Source organism: Osmia lignaria, chromosome 1 (assembly GCF_051020975.1).
Source record: "Osmia lignaria lignaria isolate PbOS001 chromosome 1, iyOsmLign1, whole genome shotgun sequence".
Classification (NCBI taxonomy): Eukaryota; Metazoa; Arthropoda; class Insecta; order Hymenoptera; family Megachilidae; genus Osmia; species Osmia lignaria.
The window spans coordinates 12,929,952-12,948,384 of record NC_135032.1 but is presented as its reverse complement, the minus strand read 5'-3'; the positions used below and the strand labels follow the sequence as shown (position 1 = coordinate 12,948,384).

At 33.9% G+C, this 18,433-nt stretch overlaps 4 protein-coding genes across 10 annotated transcripts; 1 reads left to right on the top strand and 3 right to left on the bottom strand.

The window, feature by feature from the left end:
- Positions 1-1,526: 1,526 nt before the first annotated feature.
- Positions 1,527-5,279, bottom strand: Fbw5 (F-box and WD repeat domain containing 5). 2 transcript variants are annotated; one of them, XM_034328471.2, is made up of 9 exons: positions 4,657-5,279; positions 4,328-4,428; positions 4,054-4,231; positions 3,787-3,979; positions 3,483-3,710; positions 3,247-3,419; positions 2,830-3,166; positions 2,548-2,760; positions 1,527-2,441 (listed from the first exon to the last, which is right to left on the bottom strand). In XM_034328471.2, exons 1-9 carry the CDS (start codon positions 4,943-4,945, stop codon positions 2,135-2,137), a joined length of 2,019 nt encoding a protein of 672 aa, XP_034184362.1. In that variant the 5' UTR covers positions 4,946-5,279; the 3' UTR covers positions 1,527-2,134. The 2 variants fall into 2 exon arrangements, with proteins under 2 accessions (XP_034184362.1, XP_034184361.1); XM_034328470.2 differs by having other exon boundaries at positions 1,568-2,441; positions 4,328-4,485; positions 4,657-5,278.
- A 351-nt stretch (positions 5,280-5,630) lies between these two features.
- Positions 5,631-9,026, bottom strand: msl-3 (male-specific lethal 3). 5 transcript variants are annotated; one of them, XM_034328495.2, is made up of 11 exons: positions 8,900-9,026; positions 8,078-8,188; positions 7,898-7,966; positions 7,681-7,790; positions 7,428-7,611; positions 7,157-7,342; positions 6,775-7,079; positions 6,497-6,706; positions 6,219-6,412; positions 6,041-6,125; positions 5,631-5,847 (listed from the first exon to the last, which is right to left on the bottom strand). In XM_034328495.2, the coding sequence occupies exons 2-11, from the start codon at positions 8,177-8,179 to the stop codon at positions 5,715-5,717; spliced, it is 1,578 nt and encodes a 525-aa protein (XP_034184386.1). In that variant the 5' UTR covers positions 8,180-8,188; positions 8,900-9,026; the 3' UTR covers positions 5,631-5,714. The 5 variants fall into 5 exon arrangements, with proteins under 5 accessions (XP_034184386.1, XP_034184387.1, XP_034184384.1 ...); XM_034328496.2 differs by lacking the exon at positions 8,900-9,026 and adding an exon at positions 8,387-8,696 and having other exon boundaries at positions 6,219-6,382; positions 8,078-8,300; XM_034328493.2 differs by lacking the exon at positions 8,900-9,026 and adding an exon at positions 8,387-8,692 and having other exon boundaries at positions 8,078-8,300.
- Positions 9,027-9,742: 716 nt separating this feature from the next.
- Positions 9,743-11,464, top strand: LOC117606270 (CKLF-like MARVEL transmembrane domain-containing protein 4). Of its 2 annotated transcripts, none has more exons than XM_034328561.2 (5): positions 9,743-9,884; positions 10,155-10,312; positions 10,520-10,693; positions 10,966-11,064; positions 11,147-11,464. In XM_034328561.2, exons 2-5 carry the CDS (start codon positions 10,175-10,177, stop codon positions 11,279-11,281), a joined length of 546 nt encoding a protein of 181 aa, XP_034184452.1. In that variant the 5' UTR covers positions 9,743-9,884; positions 10,155-10,174; the 3' UTR covers positions 11,282-11,464. The 2 variants fall into 2 exon arrangements, with proteins under 2 accessions (XP_034184452.1, XP_034184451.1); XM_034328560.2 differs by lacking the exon at positions 9,743-9,884 and adding an exon at positions 9,895-10,036.
- A 604-nt stretch (positions 11,465-12,068) lies between these two features.
- Positions 12,069-16,196, bottom strand: LOC117606252 (uncharacterized). The gene is made up of 3 exons (XM_034328519.2): positions 16,035-16,196; positions 13,233-13,925; positions 12,069-12,733 (listed from the first exon to the last, which is right to left on the bottom strand). Exons 1-3 carry the CDS (start codon positions 16,050-16,052, stop codon positions 12,407-12,409), a joined length of 1,038 nt encoding a protein of 345 aa, XP_034184410.2. The 5' UTR covers positions 16,053-16,196; the 3' UTR covers positions 12,069-12,406.
- Positions 16,197-18,433: the final 2,237 nt, after the last annotated feature.

The window sequence follows — 18,433 nt, the reverse complement described above, 5'->3', positions numbered from 1 at the left end:
TAATGAAATTTATATATTACATATTAGACTAAAAAGAAAATAAATATTTTTTTTAAATAATCTATATGTTTCGTTACAAGTCATTACCAACCTATGTATATTAATATAAAAATACAATAAATATTTTATATTGCTTATTTTGCAGGATGTACCGACCGTTCGATTACGACTTAGAAAACCAAGATCAAACAAAAAGGTTCAATGGACTCAAGGAACCGTGGACAATGAACATATGAATAAAAAGAAATCAAAATGTAAATTCTCATCAACTATAGCTTATTTTGATACCATATATAAATGAAAAAAAAAATTATAGTTTAAAAATTATGTCGTAGGTTGTTGTATCTATGAAAAATCTCGAACCTTTGGCGAAAGCAGTTCTGAAGACAGTGATGATGAATGCGAGCATTGCCATGGCCACAAAGATGCTCATAAAAAGATGATGCAACACAGTGCAGAATCATCCAAGGAAGAGATGTCTCCAACCACTGGTAACTTCATTACTTAATAAAAATATACATATAAACTTAACGGTAAATAAAATGTACATTTTTTTTTTGCAGAATCAATGGTGAATGCATCTGTATAAATATGTTTGGCAATATAAATAATTTTCATAAATGAAAAAATATGATTTAAAAATCAGTGTTGTATAGATCAGAAATATGAAAAATAGGTATACAACTTTATACTGTAATTTTATGTTATACGAGATATATAGTTTGTTAATAAATACATGATTAAATTTTATTTTGCAGGAAATCTTAATTATCAGTGGAAGCATTGTAATTTTTTAGTGAATACTATTCACACATTGAGTGCTGAAAATTTAACTTGCACTACTTATATTTCTAATAACGACATATTAATAGGATATATCGTTATTATTGAAAACAGAAAGAAAGAAAATATAGAATTTTATTGTTTATAAAATGAATTTCTATTACATTATCTAATTCTTATATAGTACAACATTGAATGAAAATGAGTTATTGATAATGATCATTGAAATACTCAATGTGTATATTGTGCGCACGTACGTACATATTTTGTTGAATGTAATAGAAGTAATTATAGTTCCTATATTACATAATATAGAGCATGCATTAAACTAGCTTTTTAGATGTAGTTATTTAAAGTAAAATCGATTGAAAAACAAGTTTTCAAATTATAATTACAAGTACTTTAAAACTTTATTAAGAGATTTCAATATCCTGTAAGTAATTAATTATTATGTATTACATATAAATTTTTTGACGTCATGATACTTGAACATGTTAACATCTGTAATAACAGATTGTGCTTTCTGTTGATTTGTTTTTTATTGTAATATTTGCTTCCTATGTTTTTATGAATAAAATACTTTTATTTTGAATAATCTTATCATGTGTGTAACAATTATTAAAACATAGACTTTATTTTAATTTAAAGTTTCTTATTTAAAATATATCTACTTATAAATAAAATAGTTATTTGTACAGTTTTAATGATATACCATTTACAATTTATAAATGATCGTTCGTCTATTTTTTAAAAATCTTTATTCTTGTTTCTTTTTTTGTAGAAATTAATAAAATGAATATCATTTTAAAGTTTGGAACGTATTTTGCTATTATATGTATCCTTATTTTTTTAGAAGAAATTGTTTCTTTACTAATTAGTAAGTAATTTCATAAATTATGCTAAACACCGGTATATTGTCACAAATTGTTTGAAGTAATTTAAAAATATCAGTCAAGGAGAAGAAACATTATTAATTAAAATATGTCATAAAATTGTAAAAAATTCTCACTTTTATGCCTTATGAAAGTTTAAAAATATATAGTAATCTATTTATGAGACTTATAATTTTAGGTACGTACAAAGTGTGATAGCAAAATAAGATCACATAAATGGATCAGCCTTGGTCATTAAACAAGTTATAAATATTTAAATTTTAATGAATAGTGTTACACAAAATAATAAATTCTTTTTTTAATTAATAAAATAATTACAGAGCAGAATTTGCAAAAATCTAACTACACCTGTCCATTATTCTATATTCATTAAAAATAGAATTTATAATTTTGTATGACTTCGTAAAAGTATTAATTCATTATAAATTTAAATAGAAGCTAGAATACCTTACAAAATTTTAATCAGATATTTTAATGGGGATATTAATGGCTTTTAGTGGATCAACGTTACTGCTACTTTTTTGAAACTTTTGTCTATTCCTTACTTCCATACCTCTAGGATAAGAATCTTCGTTCAATCCCAATGCTCGAACCATATTGCGGCTACGCCAAACTTTAACAGTATAATCATCACTAGTTGTAACTAACATTTCAGGATCACGTGGATTGAAGGCAACCGAATTAACGACGTCTGAATGTGGGAACTTTGCTAAACATACACCGTAATGTCTGTCCCAGAGATAGCCATGTTTATCTTCAGCACCACTAGAAATGAAAATTTTAATACCGATACATTAAATAGATGTTTGAACAAAATTTGAATTACTCTTTTCTATCAAAGAGACAAAAAGAATATGTTAATTAAGTTCACCTTGCTACATATTCGTCGCATACATTAAGAAAAATAAAGAAACATTCATTATTCGGTGTGTATGACTTGTGTGCCCTCAACATGGTTCCAACTTGTTTTAGCGTTACTAAGTCAATTACATGTATATCAATTTCTTCGGCTATCGGTGGAGGTTGTAACGGATTCGTAATGACATAGCCTCTAGGCCATGGTCTTGTGTTTACGTATAGATACCTGATAATGTACATAATTCTATTAAAAAGGATAAATACAAACATTACACTTATTAAATGAATAACCGACCTATGATCTGGAGAAAGTCCCATTCCTATAATATGCCCATGCAAATCAATTAAATGATCTACTTTGTCAAAATTGTCAGCTACAGAACTGTAATCCAACCAATTAGTATATAATAATGCCAAAGCATTTTGTCTTTCGCGTTCTCTTTCTCTTTGCGCTAATCTTTCGCGTAGCGATGGTCCAGGATCTAATCTCGTAGGAAATTTGAACTTTTTTATTCTCTTGAAACCCACTTGATGCGGTGTATAAGTTTTTGATCCGGTTGTAAAAATGAGATATTTTTCACCATTATTTGCTAATTCGTCAGTATCACCCGTATCGTCTATATTTGGTGACTCTGTATATACATACATTTATGACCAATATCATAAATTTGTACAATTGAAATGTTATTTTTTATAATATAACTGTTTCTACCTTCAGATTCATTGTCATCCCATTCAGAACTATTATCCTCTCTATAATTTTCTTGAACCTTTTTCTCCATCTCTACTTGTCTATATTCTTGATTGTATTGTATAGGATTAGCATATTCAAAACCATCACCAAGTCTTTTCCAATTCATAAATCCACCCTCCAATGTGCTGTATCTGTTTGATCATATTTTATTAGATATACATAGTTCACTTTTAACTTCAGTAAATTTAACTTACTGCAATCTAGATGATGCATGACGAAGAACAACTGGTTCTTCTTGTTCTTGATTAGTATCAATAGGAGATGTGGATGATATATCTCTATGGCTTAATGGATTTCCTTTTTCTTCTTTGGCATTAGAAGTTGAAGGTTGATTTAGTTGCTCTTCAGATTCATTCTGTTCAGGTGACAAGCAATTAGCCACCATTATTGTTCGAATTGATGAAGCATTACCATTGTAAAACCTAAAATATGTAACATAGAACTGTATACATTTGAAGCATTATTTTTATAATGAATAAAATCATAAATATGTAATACCTAAAAAGTGGTGCCATAATAGGTACATGTTCACTAAATGACTCTTGAGTTGCTTTATTAATCCACAAGAGACTAGTACTAACTAAATGTGCTAACCAACATAAATTTCCACTTAAAAGATAATTCTCACTGTACCATGTACCAAATATGTCATAGGGTTTATTTGTAACTCTACATTGGAGATTAAAACCAGCTGTAATAAAGGAAACTAAATGATTTTCTATTGTATCATTTTTAAAATGTTAGCAGATTAAATGATATCCTTACGTGCTAATCTAAATACTGCTATTTCACCAGAAGTGCAAAGGGGAGTTCCAAAACGTACACCAGATACAAGTAATAAAGTATCAGAAGAGTTAAACTGTGAAAATTGTGTATATTTCCAACTAAATGTTTTCATGTCATGATGGTATTTTAAGGTGACAGGATACTGACTTTCCCAAACCTAAAATAAATCATGCAACTGATTTTATGTTTTCAATCATAATTATGTATTGTCAGAACTAAATAATTACAAAATAAAGAAATAAAAATGACTCACAAAAATATATCCATCTTTAGAACATGTAGCAAACATTTTCCCATTGTGGGAAAAACTAACATGTAATACTTGATGAGAATGCTCTTTAAGTACTTCTGTTTCTAAAAGTGGTATACGATATGTTAAACGTTTAAATTCTCCTAACCAAGAAGTCTTTCCTACAAAATGATTTAATATTGTAACATAAGAATATGCTGTGTTAAAAAATATAAAATAATTTTAATATTGATCATGATTTCTAATTGTATATATTACATTCCATCAGGCTTATTTGTGAAAATCGTATCCTATGCAATACAGAGTATTTATAAATATACAATAAAGTTAACCTGGCATTATGCCGACGTCTGGATTTATTTTGTACGTTTGATAGAACAAATTTTTCCAAAGAAATTCGTCGTGTGATACTCTGTGCCATGATTTACATACTTCTCCAGCGATTGTCAATTCCTTGGGTGTTAAATATTGAAATATGTTCAACAATACAGAATCCAGCATATAATACCAGTTACCATTTCCTTCGCTTATATCCGACAGACAATCGCTTTCATCTTTTGATTCGATGCTATCCTCGTCGCTATTTTCTTCATTTTTCGTGACATCGTCAACGATGTCCATATCGAAATGTTCTTTATTTACTAGAACAGCTGATATCTATCATTAACACTACTACTGACCACCAATACCTTTGATATCATACGAACTTGTTCGAAATCGAAACACGTTTGCATTGAATATTTGCAGCCGAACGTTATATATTATATACAAATTCTGCTACGATTTAAAAACGTTTTAACCGAATATATACTTAATACTCCTCCTCTTTAGGTATGTTTAGACCTGCAAGCCAAGCATAGAAGACTAACTTTATTGATCGACTCTTTACGTTATCCGTCATTTTGTTCATACTAGAATCAAAAGCAGGTGAATGATATTGAGTTAACGTATTTGGTAGCAATTGCATATTAATAGAAAAAGACATTCAATCTTATAAAAAGTATTACAATTAAAATATACGATAGTTGGGCATAGACTTGTAAATGAACTGAAATGATAAAGGAATAAATATGTAGGAATATGTTTAATTTAACAATTTCATTATTTTCGTCTAATAAAGTTATTGCAAAAATCTTATTTCGGATCGACGCCATATGCGCAGCCATGTTATCCCGCTCGAAGTGACGATGGCCTCGTGATTTTTAAATGTCAAAGGAACATTTTATTTAAACTTTTCAGCAAAATTGCTCAACATTCTTTTGCAAAATTAAAAATTTAGAAAAAATAAAAATTTTTTTTGGTCTTTATATTTTTATTTGGGCTCATATCATAATATTTAGTATACAGTCTTTTACTTCACAAAAATAATTATTCAATCTTCATTATAATTTTAATATAAATAATCTATACGGACTTTTATCTTGGACGCATATAAACTAATATTTTTGATAACCAATATAAAAAGAGTATCATTTATATTGATTTTATAAACATACCCTCTTGCTGTACAACTCCTGCAATATCTACAAAAAAGTATCTGATTTAATCTTATTATGTTAAGAGTTATTTTCTTGAGAAATCAGTTGATTTTCTGCTTGCATATAAAATTGTTCTCCAAACCATTCTCTGTGCATTTCTAAATAACTACAACATTTAGAATATATGTATCAATCATGTTATATGGAGAGAGTATGTAAAGAAGATACGAAATATTACCTCAGAAACATGTCCAAGTATTTTGAAAGAACCTTCAACTTCTTGTGTGGTATATCTGTTAATTGGAGTAAATCTGGCAATTTAACTAAAAATATACAAATAATTACGATGTAATATTTCTTAATATTTTTTTACCTACCAATATTTTGACAAATGTTTAAAAAAAAAGTGTACGCACCAAATAATCGCGTCAGGTGAATGGCACCATAATAAGTAGAAGGATTTGGAGGATTTTCAGATTTCGCACTCTCGGGCATTAATCTCCATTTGTTTGATTGCTGAAGCAAGGCATTGATTTGTGCAGATGTAACAATTGGTATTCTTAATGTTACTCCACGTGGGCTAGAACAACGAGAACTTGTACTTGCAATACTAAAAAGAAAGAAATCGTCAACTTTGTGAATATGTAAGCAAATGTGAGATGATTGGTGTTTTTTTCCTGAAACTTTAATATACCTAGATAAATTTCCTGTATCTTGTTTAATTTCGTCATAGAATCTCAACTGTCTATTTTCATCAATGGAACTCACTCTACACGATCTTAATCTTCGTTTCGTATGTGTCAATATTTTTGATGTATCTGTTTCTGGATCATGTTCTTGAAATGGCGGTAAATGAGCATATTCAGTATCTTCATACTCTTCTTTAACTAATACCTCTGAATTTCTTAAAATAATAATATTCTCGTGTTAAAGTTGACCTATCTTGTTTAAATTTTAAACGAAAATACCTACTCAACTGGTTCTTCTTTAACAAGTGTTGGACGTTCAGTATACAAGAAGGAAGATTTTAAATTACAATATTGTTCTCGTTCTTGCCTATATAGAAGAAGATCATGTAATGTAAAGTCGAAATATATTCGTAATCCGTCTGCAACTTCCCTGCAGATGTTTATTTCATTAATTGTTTTTTCTATTGTGTTATTCGCTTTGTTCCTTTGAGGCTTTTCTGGAATGTTTGTTAATTGTGTTGTTGTGTAGTGCTGTACCCAGGATTCTAAAATATTTGCAACAGTAGGTTGGGCTGGAAGAACAGCTAGCTAAAATCCATATATATTTTGTTACTTTCAGAAGTTTAAGTTACATTTTCATATGTTTTTATGGTAAAATATTATACCTTATTTTTATTGGTTATTAGGTCGTAGTCTTGGTCCAAAATTCTTCTTAAAGTAGTACCGATGTCAAGATCAATTCCTGGCTTTACACTGGCACCGGATTGACTGCCACCTCCGCTATCCTCATCGTCGCTCGTTTCACCAACATAATCAGAACTACTTTCTGTATCTTCTTCAGTAATTACTTCCTTTATTATTAAAAATAATAATACTTCGTGTAAATTGTATGTCAATTTTCCTCTATAATTGTTACAGACTCTAAACTATTAATACTTCTGTATCATAATCAGCGTGTTGTCCTGAACTGCCATCCTCTGATGATCCGGTTGTCGCAGACGTTGCTCGACTACCACCGCTTCTCGCTCTTCGCCGCGGTTCCCGATTCTCAACTTCATTTAAACGTTCAGATAATTTATGACTTCGTTTTTTACGCTCTCGTCGATATAAATAAGCTCCCCTACGATATTAATTTAATTTATGTATAATTACATAAAAACTGTGTATGTAATTTTTATTATATACATACAACTGAAGCTGTGCTTTTTGTGCTAAATCACGTTGAAGCTGGCGATTTTCCTCTGTATCTTTTAGTACATATTCTTCTGTCACACAACGATCCCATGATGAATTCCATCCCTATTATTGCATAAATATTTTTCCTTATATGTATATAAGATACTTATGATATGTAACAAAGGTAATAATCAGTTATAAATCATAGTAACTCCTCGTTTATTGTTCACCTGGAAATGTATCAAATATTCAACAGCTTTTCTTCCTCTTTGATCTTTGTTAACTATGACATCAAGTACCTAGAATTCATATAACTCATTGAATATTAATGTACATTTTGCTTGTAACTTAAAATGCAATACATTACAATGACATTAATTTATCAATGCTTTAATTGTAAAATTATATACCTTTGAGTCGTACAATACTTTTGCTTTGGTAGGATCAGGTTCATAACATAAAACTTTTTCACCATCACAAAATTTGAATTTTGGTCCTCGAGTGGAAACCATTCCTTTCTACTGAATATTGAAACCAAATTACAAAATTGTTCTTGTATGCAGTTGAACACCAACAGAAATCATAACATGATATTGTTTAGATTATCATAACCTTATATAACACTAAATACATCTAAAATGATTTAAAATAGCCTATGGTTAGAAAACCTTTCTAAGTACCACCTTCGTATCTCTTTACTTGAAATTATTAATCATTACCAAGTACATATACCAGACAACTGTTGTTAATAACAGGTAAATACAAATTAAAGTTTCAAAAATTAAACCTCCTCGTAAAAACTTTAGTTTGTATATAAACTAACCTAACCTGACATCAAATTCAAACGGGTATAATTGTCACTGGTAACAAATAGTTAGTTTCGATGCCAGGCGTTAAATGGCGTTGTTACAATTTTTAAAAAAATTTAAATGCCCGCCTAATAAAACCGTATAAAAGATTGAACTACAGATACAAATTGTATCTGTAGTCATTGGTTTCATTGAAGAAAGATTCATTGAAAATAATGGAGAACCGGGAACCCGTAAATTACTTTACAAAGTTTGTGTTATCGGCCTGCCTCCTTACCATTTTCGTAACACATTCTGCTGTATCAACTGAATAGCGTTTCTGTCGTATATGACATGAAAATGGTAAGAGGGCTACATAACCCAGGAATTTATATTGCATTATAAGTCTTTCTTATAGCTCATCTATGATCATACAGAACGTACCTACATACTGCTACACTGCTACATACCACGTTTCATAATAGAACCGTTTGCAATAGTGTGGCCTGTTTCGAAACGCGTTTGCTGTTATTTTCCTTGGCGTTTATACATGTATTCACTTTTATTAAAAAGAAGTTCGAGCTTTTTATTTTTGAGTGTTTTCAGGACGGATAACATTCAGTTTGTGTGCAGTAAATAGACAGTATTGAAAATATAATTGGGTGTTGGGTCAGTCTGTCAACTCAGGTAGAGTATATGTATGTCATACACACAGAAACGATATCTGGGTACATATTCGTCGTATGATCATGCAAGAAATAGTAACAAAAAAAAAAGAACAAAATGATTGAGGTAAACATGAAAGTAAACTAGCTAAGAAAATATAGTGATGACGAAATTATTTTAATTGCACACCGAAGAATGCCGACTGATTTTTCCCGCTACTTCGTGCTAATTGAACGGTAGAAGCTACAGGTCACGATTATTTTGAGTTACTATTGATTGATAAACAGGTACATACATGAAAATATTAAAGCAAATACAATAATTAGTATAATCTCAAAAAATATCGTTCTGTTAGAAAAACATATATCCAATGTACTTTGTTACATTGTTACATTTTATCTTTCATTTTCATTTATTCGCTATCGTATTCTCCATGTTTTAAATATTCGTAATTGGATCCGGAATTTCAACCGCGATAATGTATCAAACAATCAAATTCACCGCCCACATGCGTAAATACGTGTGCACTTAATCTAACGCAAATATTCCTTCTCCGGTGCATTACTCTTCGTTGTTCGTAAGATAGAAAGCCTGTCATTTGCTATTTCCAGTAGAGATGATCTCACGCTGTAACATTAAGTAATTCCTATAATATGTTGTTGGAATATGACATAATTTCGTTGAACAGCTTCAATCCAGGACCGAATGTAAAACGATTGTTCACTGTTATCTGCGACGCAACGCGTTTACGCCTTTTGCGCCTGTAAGATAGCTTGTAATCGACCCGGCGGGCTTTTTTCGTTTCCTCTCTTGTATCATTTAACTGCGATTTGTTTTATTTAATTCGTTAAGTACAATCAGCCACGTTGAGCGTATAATTTATTATTAACTTGTTCAATAGAACTGCTTTATAAAGTAAGCGAAATCATAGTTGGTCTGGTTTTATCAAGCGGTTAAATTTCAACTTGAACAGTAACAAGTTTTGATGCTTCAATCTCAGATTTTAATTCAATATATAATAAATATTTTTCAGAGTGACCAAAAAAGAAAAAAATGGTGGACCACGGATTTCCTGGACAACATACTACCACAACTACAGTAACTACAAGTACCACTACTACACAACCAATTATCCGATTTGATCCGTCTTACACGAGAACATTACCTGGAATTCTTAAAGTCGCTCAAGTGGTGAGTTTATTATTAATCGATAAACTACCTGATTTTTTATATCAATGGATCTTTTGATTATGATCACGAGTTATGTGTGTGCGCACGCAATCAATATACATATATACATTAGCGTTTATTATCTTTTCGTTATCGAAGTTAATTTGGAACGGTTTACTGAAAAAATGAAACGTCATTAATGAACTTATATTTGTTTTTTTTTTGTAGATTTTGAGTCTTCTAGGATTCATATGCATCACAGTGTCCAGCCAAAGCAGTTCCAGTCGTGGAGGATGGTTCAATACCGTGGCGATGGGTGGTTTCTGGTTCACAGGGATATTGCTCGTTTTTTACTTGTTTCATATCGTTGAAAAATTCTCGAAAATTCCTTGGATAAAAATTGTGAGTCACAGGAGAGGAACATTAGCTTCTCATGCATAATTTATCCGTCATCGATTATATTAAAAGTCTCGTGATAGTTCGAGAATAGGGAGCTCGTTAAAAAATTAAGACGCAAGTTATTTTTGTAAGGAGGTGAAATATTGATCTTGGTCGAAGTAACCGGAACGTTTCGCACTAGAATATGCTATATACCAAATCGAGTTTAACGTCGTTATTATTTAACATCTTGTAATTTGTTTGGAGAAGTAATATATCCGCATTGTAATTTGCAGGAGTTCATATTTTGCTCAATTTGGACTGCTTTCTATTTGTTAGCTGCTGCTCTGGCAGCAGATTATGCTAAATACGTAGAAGCTTTTGGAGTTGCAGCAGTAAGTTTTATTTAATTTATAATCTGTTTTATCTCGAGTCTGCTTTTCTTTCTACGAATTTTATTCACATTTTCTTTTGTAGTTCTTTGGATTCTGTGCCATGGTAGCTTACGGCTACGACGCTTGGTTGAAATTTCAAGCAGCAAGGAGCGGTGCTTTAGCACAGGGTCAGTACACTCCCAAACAAGTATCAACGGTTACGAGTCCAGCGTATTAATTCTAAACAGATAATTGTTCGATAAACACCGTACGAATGGACCATTTTGAAGACATATCTCGTTGCTTTTATAAGAAGGATTTCTTTTCTATCTTTCTTGTTATACTATTTTCAAGGTAAAATGCTAACAATAAGGCACAAACTAATCTCATTAATTAACATTGCTATTCTTTTTTTTTTTTTGCTAAAGTATGCACGTATTCACGTACATACGTTTAATCGATGTCACTGAATCACTGATATTTAATGATCTTATATACATATATATATATATATACATATCTGTATTATAAGTAAGATGATATACAAATACGCATATTTTTTAATCTCTTTTTCTTTATACATATTGTTAGCTGGTTAATCATTGTGTATTATGTCGTAAGGTTTTAATATCTGTTGATATTGAAATGATATTTTTGAACAGATAATATATACAGATACATATGTATATCTATTGGTATACATTTATAAGCAATATATATGTTCGATCAGTATTGTGTTCATACTATATGAATCGTTGATATATACGAATATTTGTACTTGTTTTGTATTTAATTTTCGAACGATGACGATTTTGTCGTTTCGCGTTGCATTCCAGATTCTAGTAACGAATGGATCAAATGGTTATCTTTATTTATTTGTAATTGTACGTGCCGCAAGAGAAAAGAAGGTGTACGATAAACCGGATGTGTGTTAGATTCGTTTTCAAGATATACAAGTAATGTTAGTTAGACGTAAGAATCGCGTTTGTTATAATTTAATGATTTTCATGATATTACGCAACGTATCACGTGTATTTTGTGATCTTTATTCGATCGACTCGATACAGGTACCTACATTTATATATACATGATATTAGATACATACTAAATAATTCTATTTAACAAATTTCGAACAACACGAAGAAAACGCAACGACGATAGTTACGATGAAACTTGTACTACTAAAACGTTACTTAAACGAAATAAATTATTGAATGTTCTTTCCCTGCAAATAATTTTGTTGTGCTTTTTTGGCCTTTTTTTCAAAGAAAAACGAGAAATTATGTAGCTGTGGAAGTTGTTTTTGGACAAATTTTGATATGCGTTCTCTTCAAACGAAGAAAATATTAAATTGAAAGTTTCTTTAATTTCTTTGAACGTATTTAGGCCTGCGGCCCTGTTTCTTACCCATACTAGAAAGATCAATGGTTTTGCCGTCGGGGAGTACTAATTTGTTTTCTTGATAATCAACAAACCCGTTTTCTTCATCTTCTTCGCGTTGTTCCTCGTCGCATTTGATGCCAGTTTCGTAAGTGTATTCGCGTCGAATACCATCCGGATCTATGTAACCATATTTACCCCTAGTGATGCAATCGATGCCAATTAGTTCTTCTTTGTAAGATCCATCATCGTTCTCGAAGCCCCAGGTGATTGAGCCATCCGGATTATCGTTACGATACCGTCTGATAATCTGTTGCAAAACGCATTAATATGTAAACGCATGATATGCGTATGATTTGCTTAACACCGTGCTTGATCTCTGTTCGTGTACCATTCGATATCGCTCTCTCCTGAGATTACATAACTGCTACAGGTTTCGTGTTCTACTTTTAGGCAACAGCGTTAGAATCGCTTAGATAATCTCAAGAATTTCATTCGCAAAGTACTTTTCTTCAAAGTATCTGTTTCTTAAGTGGGAGAGCCAGATACTCGTGACACGATTAGCAGGATGTAATCAGGTTCCAAGGATTTCGTTTGATTGATTAAGTAACTATATGTAGGTATACAGATCGAATTCTTAGGAAACTAAGTTGCGAAATCGGTATATCAAGTTTCTATAATAAACAGAATATGACGAAAGGAAAGGGATAGCCAGGGAGGTAGATGGTCATTTAATGATTGAATTTTTAGGACCTACGTTAAACGTAGCATCGTCGTCAACCCTTTTCCCAAATGAACCTTGTACTAACCTGTGCAACTGGCTTCTTTCCACGACCATCGAAAGCTTGTGATGTTTTCAGAGGTTTCGTAGGCGCCTTAACTTGTTGTTTGAACGGTTCCTCTATCGGTTTCCTGGGTTTGTTCGCTTTTGGAGGTGGTCTGTACTGAACAGGTTGTGGAGCCGGGGTGGCTGATACTCCACCTCCTCTGCCAGTTGATGGTGAAGCTGTTTGAAGTGGACGATATTGTACTGGAGGTGATTGAGCTGATGGACCAGCGGGACTTCTGGATACTGCCCCTAGATTCGCTATGGCACGTGGCACGTTTTCTTCGCTATCTTCTTCTTGACTTTCCGATTGCTCCTCGCTCAATTCCGAATCATCGTCTTGCTCGCGTTGCGATTCTCGGTTTCGTGCATCCTCGTCTGGTTCTTCGTTCACTGGCTTGATATGCTGAGGGATATTTGGTGCTGGCCCGGTTGGCAGATTGGGTCGTAGGGGTTTGAATGGTGCCAGGGGTCCTGGACCAGTTCCGATGGGTCGTCGTGGACCGGTAAGTCTTTGATTCGCAAGCGCAGCCTGCGTTGGAATAGCTGGTCTAGCAGATGGCAATCTTTGGAAGCGCGCTGATCGCAAGGGGCCTGGTGAACCCTTCGGTGGCGAACCACCCTCTATGTCTTGATTAAATTGGGCCGAAACCAACACGGTGACGCATGCCAACAACTGTAACAAATAATTAAGAAAAGTTAGGACTTGAATGTTTAGCTCATATATGTATTCTCTTCACGATGTTGGCAAGCAGGTTCTTTCTTTCCTGTTGTTATCTCTGAACAGCCAATTGTTCGTTACGTGTACGACGACGAGCGTAGCATATTCTGGAAATGAAATTGGCTTTCTCTTTTCTTTGGCTGGCGTGCCACGATGAATTTTACGCAAAAGCAACTGGAGGTACAGCTAATTATCTGCATACGTCCAGTCTTATCGAGAAACTTGTTGGCGTAAACGAGCACGTTTGGACCGGTGGTACCGCTTCCACGGGTAGAACCAGTCGCGAGAACCTGTTATATCGGGATCGAACGAATGCGAACGAGAAATAAGAACAATCGAATCGCTGTCGTGCCAATAAGCAGTGATCCGATACCAGAAGACCGAGTCTACTGGTAACCCCTTCTAACGCATAGAAATCTTACTCTTGTTTTTCCAAGCTCGTTTCATTCGATAATAATTCCCCGTTATATAAGGAATATGAAATAACGTAATTTTTTTCAGACTTAATCAGTACTTTCTTGGAAATTTGAAACATCAACAGGAACGTTAGACTTTAGTTGCGAAGCGTGCTGAAATTCAACAGAAACTTATCGTTAGTAGTCTCCCTTTTACTTGGGAGACAACTGGTTAAGGTTCGATGGAAGTTCGAAAAAGTTGAAATGTTGTAACGTTCGTTAGGGTGCTGCGAACACGTTGTAGCAACGGTGTTGGCGAAGTTGTGGCTGTATCAGTGATCGTTATATCCTCCTCTACAATTCCTTTACTCCGCAGGAATGCACCCAGTCGTCTCGGCAGAGAAGGGAGAGACAGGCGAGCCGAATGAACGTGAATTTGTTTCTTACGGGATTGCACTTCGTTCCAAGTCGTGGCACGCGTAGATATTTATAGGGAACACGACTAAAAATCTATTCGACTTTCTTACTCGCCACTTTCACTCGAGCAGAAGCCGACAATGCCTACAGCCATGTTTACGGCTGTATACCAATTTTCGTCCTTCGTCTCTACCTCCTTTTTTCTCATTTCCTTGCCTTATACTCGTTTCTTCGTTCATTTATTTTACCTTCTTGTACTTTCACTTTCTTTTCTTTCTTCTCCGATAATGGCCCCCATTTCTTCGTCGATCGTTCCAATTTTACCATGAACGTCACGTTTTTGCCATCGCTACGTGACGATTTTAAACGATCAATTTTATAGGTTTCCAATGAGTATTGGAACGATAGTAACAGCTTAATATGGTTAAATTGAATTTATGGGTACTCTAGAGATTTCCCCACCGATAATTTGATATTCTCTATACGATCGACACGTGATATTCTCTAAGGACAAAGTACAACTGGTTGAAACACAAAGCTTGATCAAAAGCATGAACATAAAGACCGGTAGGGCTGATCGAAAGGAATGTCAAGTATAAAGGAAACTCTATATGTAAGTCGATACGATTCTTGTAAGTTGTCTAAAAACTTGCCAGCCAACTTGGACTCTCCGACTAAACACCATTTCTCCCTTCTTCTTATATCTCGTGCAATTTTTATGGAAATATATTATAATGAAACGCGATCAACATAAAATACACGGTTAGAGCTTTCAGCAAAACAAGAATTACGTGTTACAATTTGCATAAAAAGAATTTCGATCGTTCCGTCGTTACGGATCGTAAGCATCGAAAGTAATTTATTGTTTCTCTCCTGTTCGATTTTCTATCGCATATGAATTTTTTAATATTACAAATGTTTGAAAATTGAAATACACGAGAAGAAGGTTTTAATTAACTTTCAACTTTCTTTGGTAGCGTCAGCCTCGATTCATATGGAGATTTGAATTTCGCGCTTCGCGGACGTCACTTCCAGATGCACCGATTTCTGCGTTCAAATTTAAATCGTTCAACTTTGATCAATTTCTAAAGTCATTGATTTTTTCATAGGAATTTTTTAAATTTGAAATCGAACCGTTGAAGATGAAGCGACCGCGGCAAATTGAAAACGCACGCTTCCCGCCGGGGTTCTACCGAGCCAACGAAAGGGTTAAAGGGTTGGCAAAGAGGAGAGAACACTTTGAAGTACTCACGATCACCGCGACGCGCATGGCCGTATAGTATCCCGTGTCGCAATGGTGGTCACTCTGGGTGTGGTGCCGCCGCGTTTATGCCTCACACTACCTCGAACGACTCCCCGTCTCCGTCTTCTTATACCTATATCCCCGTTTAAATTCCTATGGTACGAGCAACACGCAGGCCAACTTTCCATCGGCCAGCAGGAATTGTGTTCCGTGCGAATACGAGATCGCGAAACGATTTGGCCCTCCGCGCCACCCGGTGTACAAGCGCATTCTTTCCTTCCTCCACCTGCCTCCACCTGCCTCCACCCAAGTCATTTTATCACTATCCTGATACTTGCTTGACGATCATCTTACCTCACGCGTTCACCTACTCATTTCGTTAATTAGTAATTAGTAATTAGTATTAGTATTGCTCAAGACACCTTTAACAAACTTGGCTATTCCCCGGAGTACCAGCTCCTGTTTAGCGAGAGGTAGCCCTAATAGCTCAGTTACAGCCGTTAAACTCGTAGCAATAAATATAGCGGTAAAAATAAAACGCTACTTTTAGATAGTTATTTAGAATTACCTAACTACCTAAGTGTTACATCGATCTCACTTGCCATCATTTATCCTAGCATTTCACGTTTTCTCATACTAACAAAAATAATATTCAATTAACATTTAATGCTCTAACAGATTCTTAGAGACAATATTTCAACAGTGAAGCTGCCTTTGTTCAAACCAAATTTACCATGCAATATTCGTAATTAACGTTAATTTTAAGAAACGATGGTTTCAGTAATCCTTACATGACTACTTGGGATAATTTCGAGCACATTATCGTAGGATACCATTCGTTTGATGGTTGCCTAGAGGAGCTTCTACGGGAAGAGTTAGTGCTCGAGGCTTGAATCCAAGGTCAGTGTCGGGGCTAAAGTCGGCTGCACTAATCCTCGTATTACGATGGCAATGTATATACTATATAGTATCTGCGACCTTATGCAGCCAGCTATAATTTACTGTATACTGCACTTTCACGTGTAACACCGCGTTCTTCAGCGTGTTGTATCTTCGAGATAAAAACGCACCGTTCAATTCTTCGCTTGAAAACGGTGCAGAAATTGGTTTACTCAGGGTCGTCAGTCGGATCTGGAGAACGTCTAAAGATGAATTTCTTATTTCGCTAAAGTAATAATTTCCACTAAATTTGGATGATTAAGTTGTAGAACGTTTATTTATTGACTGACAATGAGTCTAACTTGAAGAGGCGGTATCTTTTGCGAAAGGTATGCAATAATCGTGTACTATTCCTTGGTCGTATCGACCTTACAAGACTCAAAATGTCATTTTGATATTTTCTTGTCGAGCATTGTAAACGTAACGACCCGTAAAACATTGATGGACCTGTAAACTATGCACGCACACCAAATGCAAATGTTACCAGAACATTCTCCATCATCTGAAACCAGTTTTCTCTTCGCGTCTTCTTCGTACATCCGCAGTACCAAGCGTACTTCGTTTTCTTCGCGGTTTTCAAGGTCAACCGACATATTTCCTTCCACTTATAAGGGAACAATTAAAATCATTAATTTTGTATGTTTATTGTAATTAATTGAGATAAAATATAGTTGGTAAAATATATTGTCTTGCAACAAACGAAGCATTCATTTTAATAATTACACCGATCAAACTTGTTATTCGCCTACAACTGTTCTCTTTGCATGAAATTAAAGATCATCTTGTATTCTTCTACCAATCTGTTTGACCCATAAGACGTATTATTCAATGTTTGCGCAAACTGAACGAGGCCAACTATACAGGGTGTTCTATATGACCCAAGTACCTCGAATATTTAGACGTTCAAAATAATTATAGGATTTTTATTTCATGACTTCTAATATTTTCCTATTTAAAATAATAGAATAGAATTTTTTTCACCTATGTATGAAAGGTTATGTCACGTAACCGCCCGCCATTTTGAACCTTACAGCGTTGCGCTTCTGAAACCGTGCCACCGAAAAGAAACTCGTTAATTCTGGATTAATAATGATATTTAATGTAAAGTTCTATAATTATTTGATGTAATAAATCTTCAAGACGTACTTGAAGACGAGAAATAAAGTAACAATTAAATTTCTCAAACCCCTCCTGATACATAACTTCTTACTCGAGTATCATTCGAATCTCAAGTGAAACTTTTATGTTGGAATTGACTCGAATTCGAGTACATATTGAACTTGATCCCACCTCTAGGCAGTAGTACCAGCCGATGGTTACACGGCGACTACGTCCCAGGGTAAAAAAGGAGAAAGAAGAGAAGAGAAGAGAAGAGAAGCGCGCGCAAGGGAGAACCGGTTTCATGGGGGTTTCAGCCTCCACAAAATGATCTGTCTGGCTTGCTGCTTCGACTCCGCTTGCCTCCACTG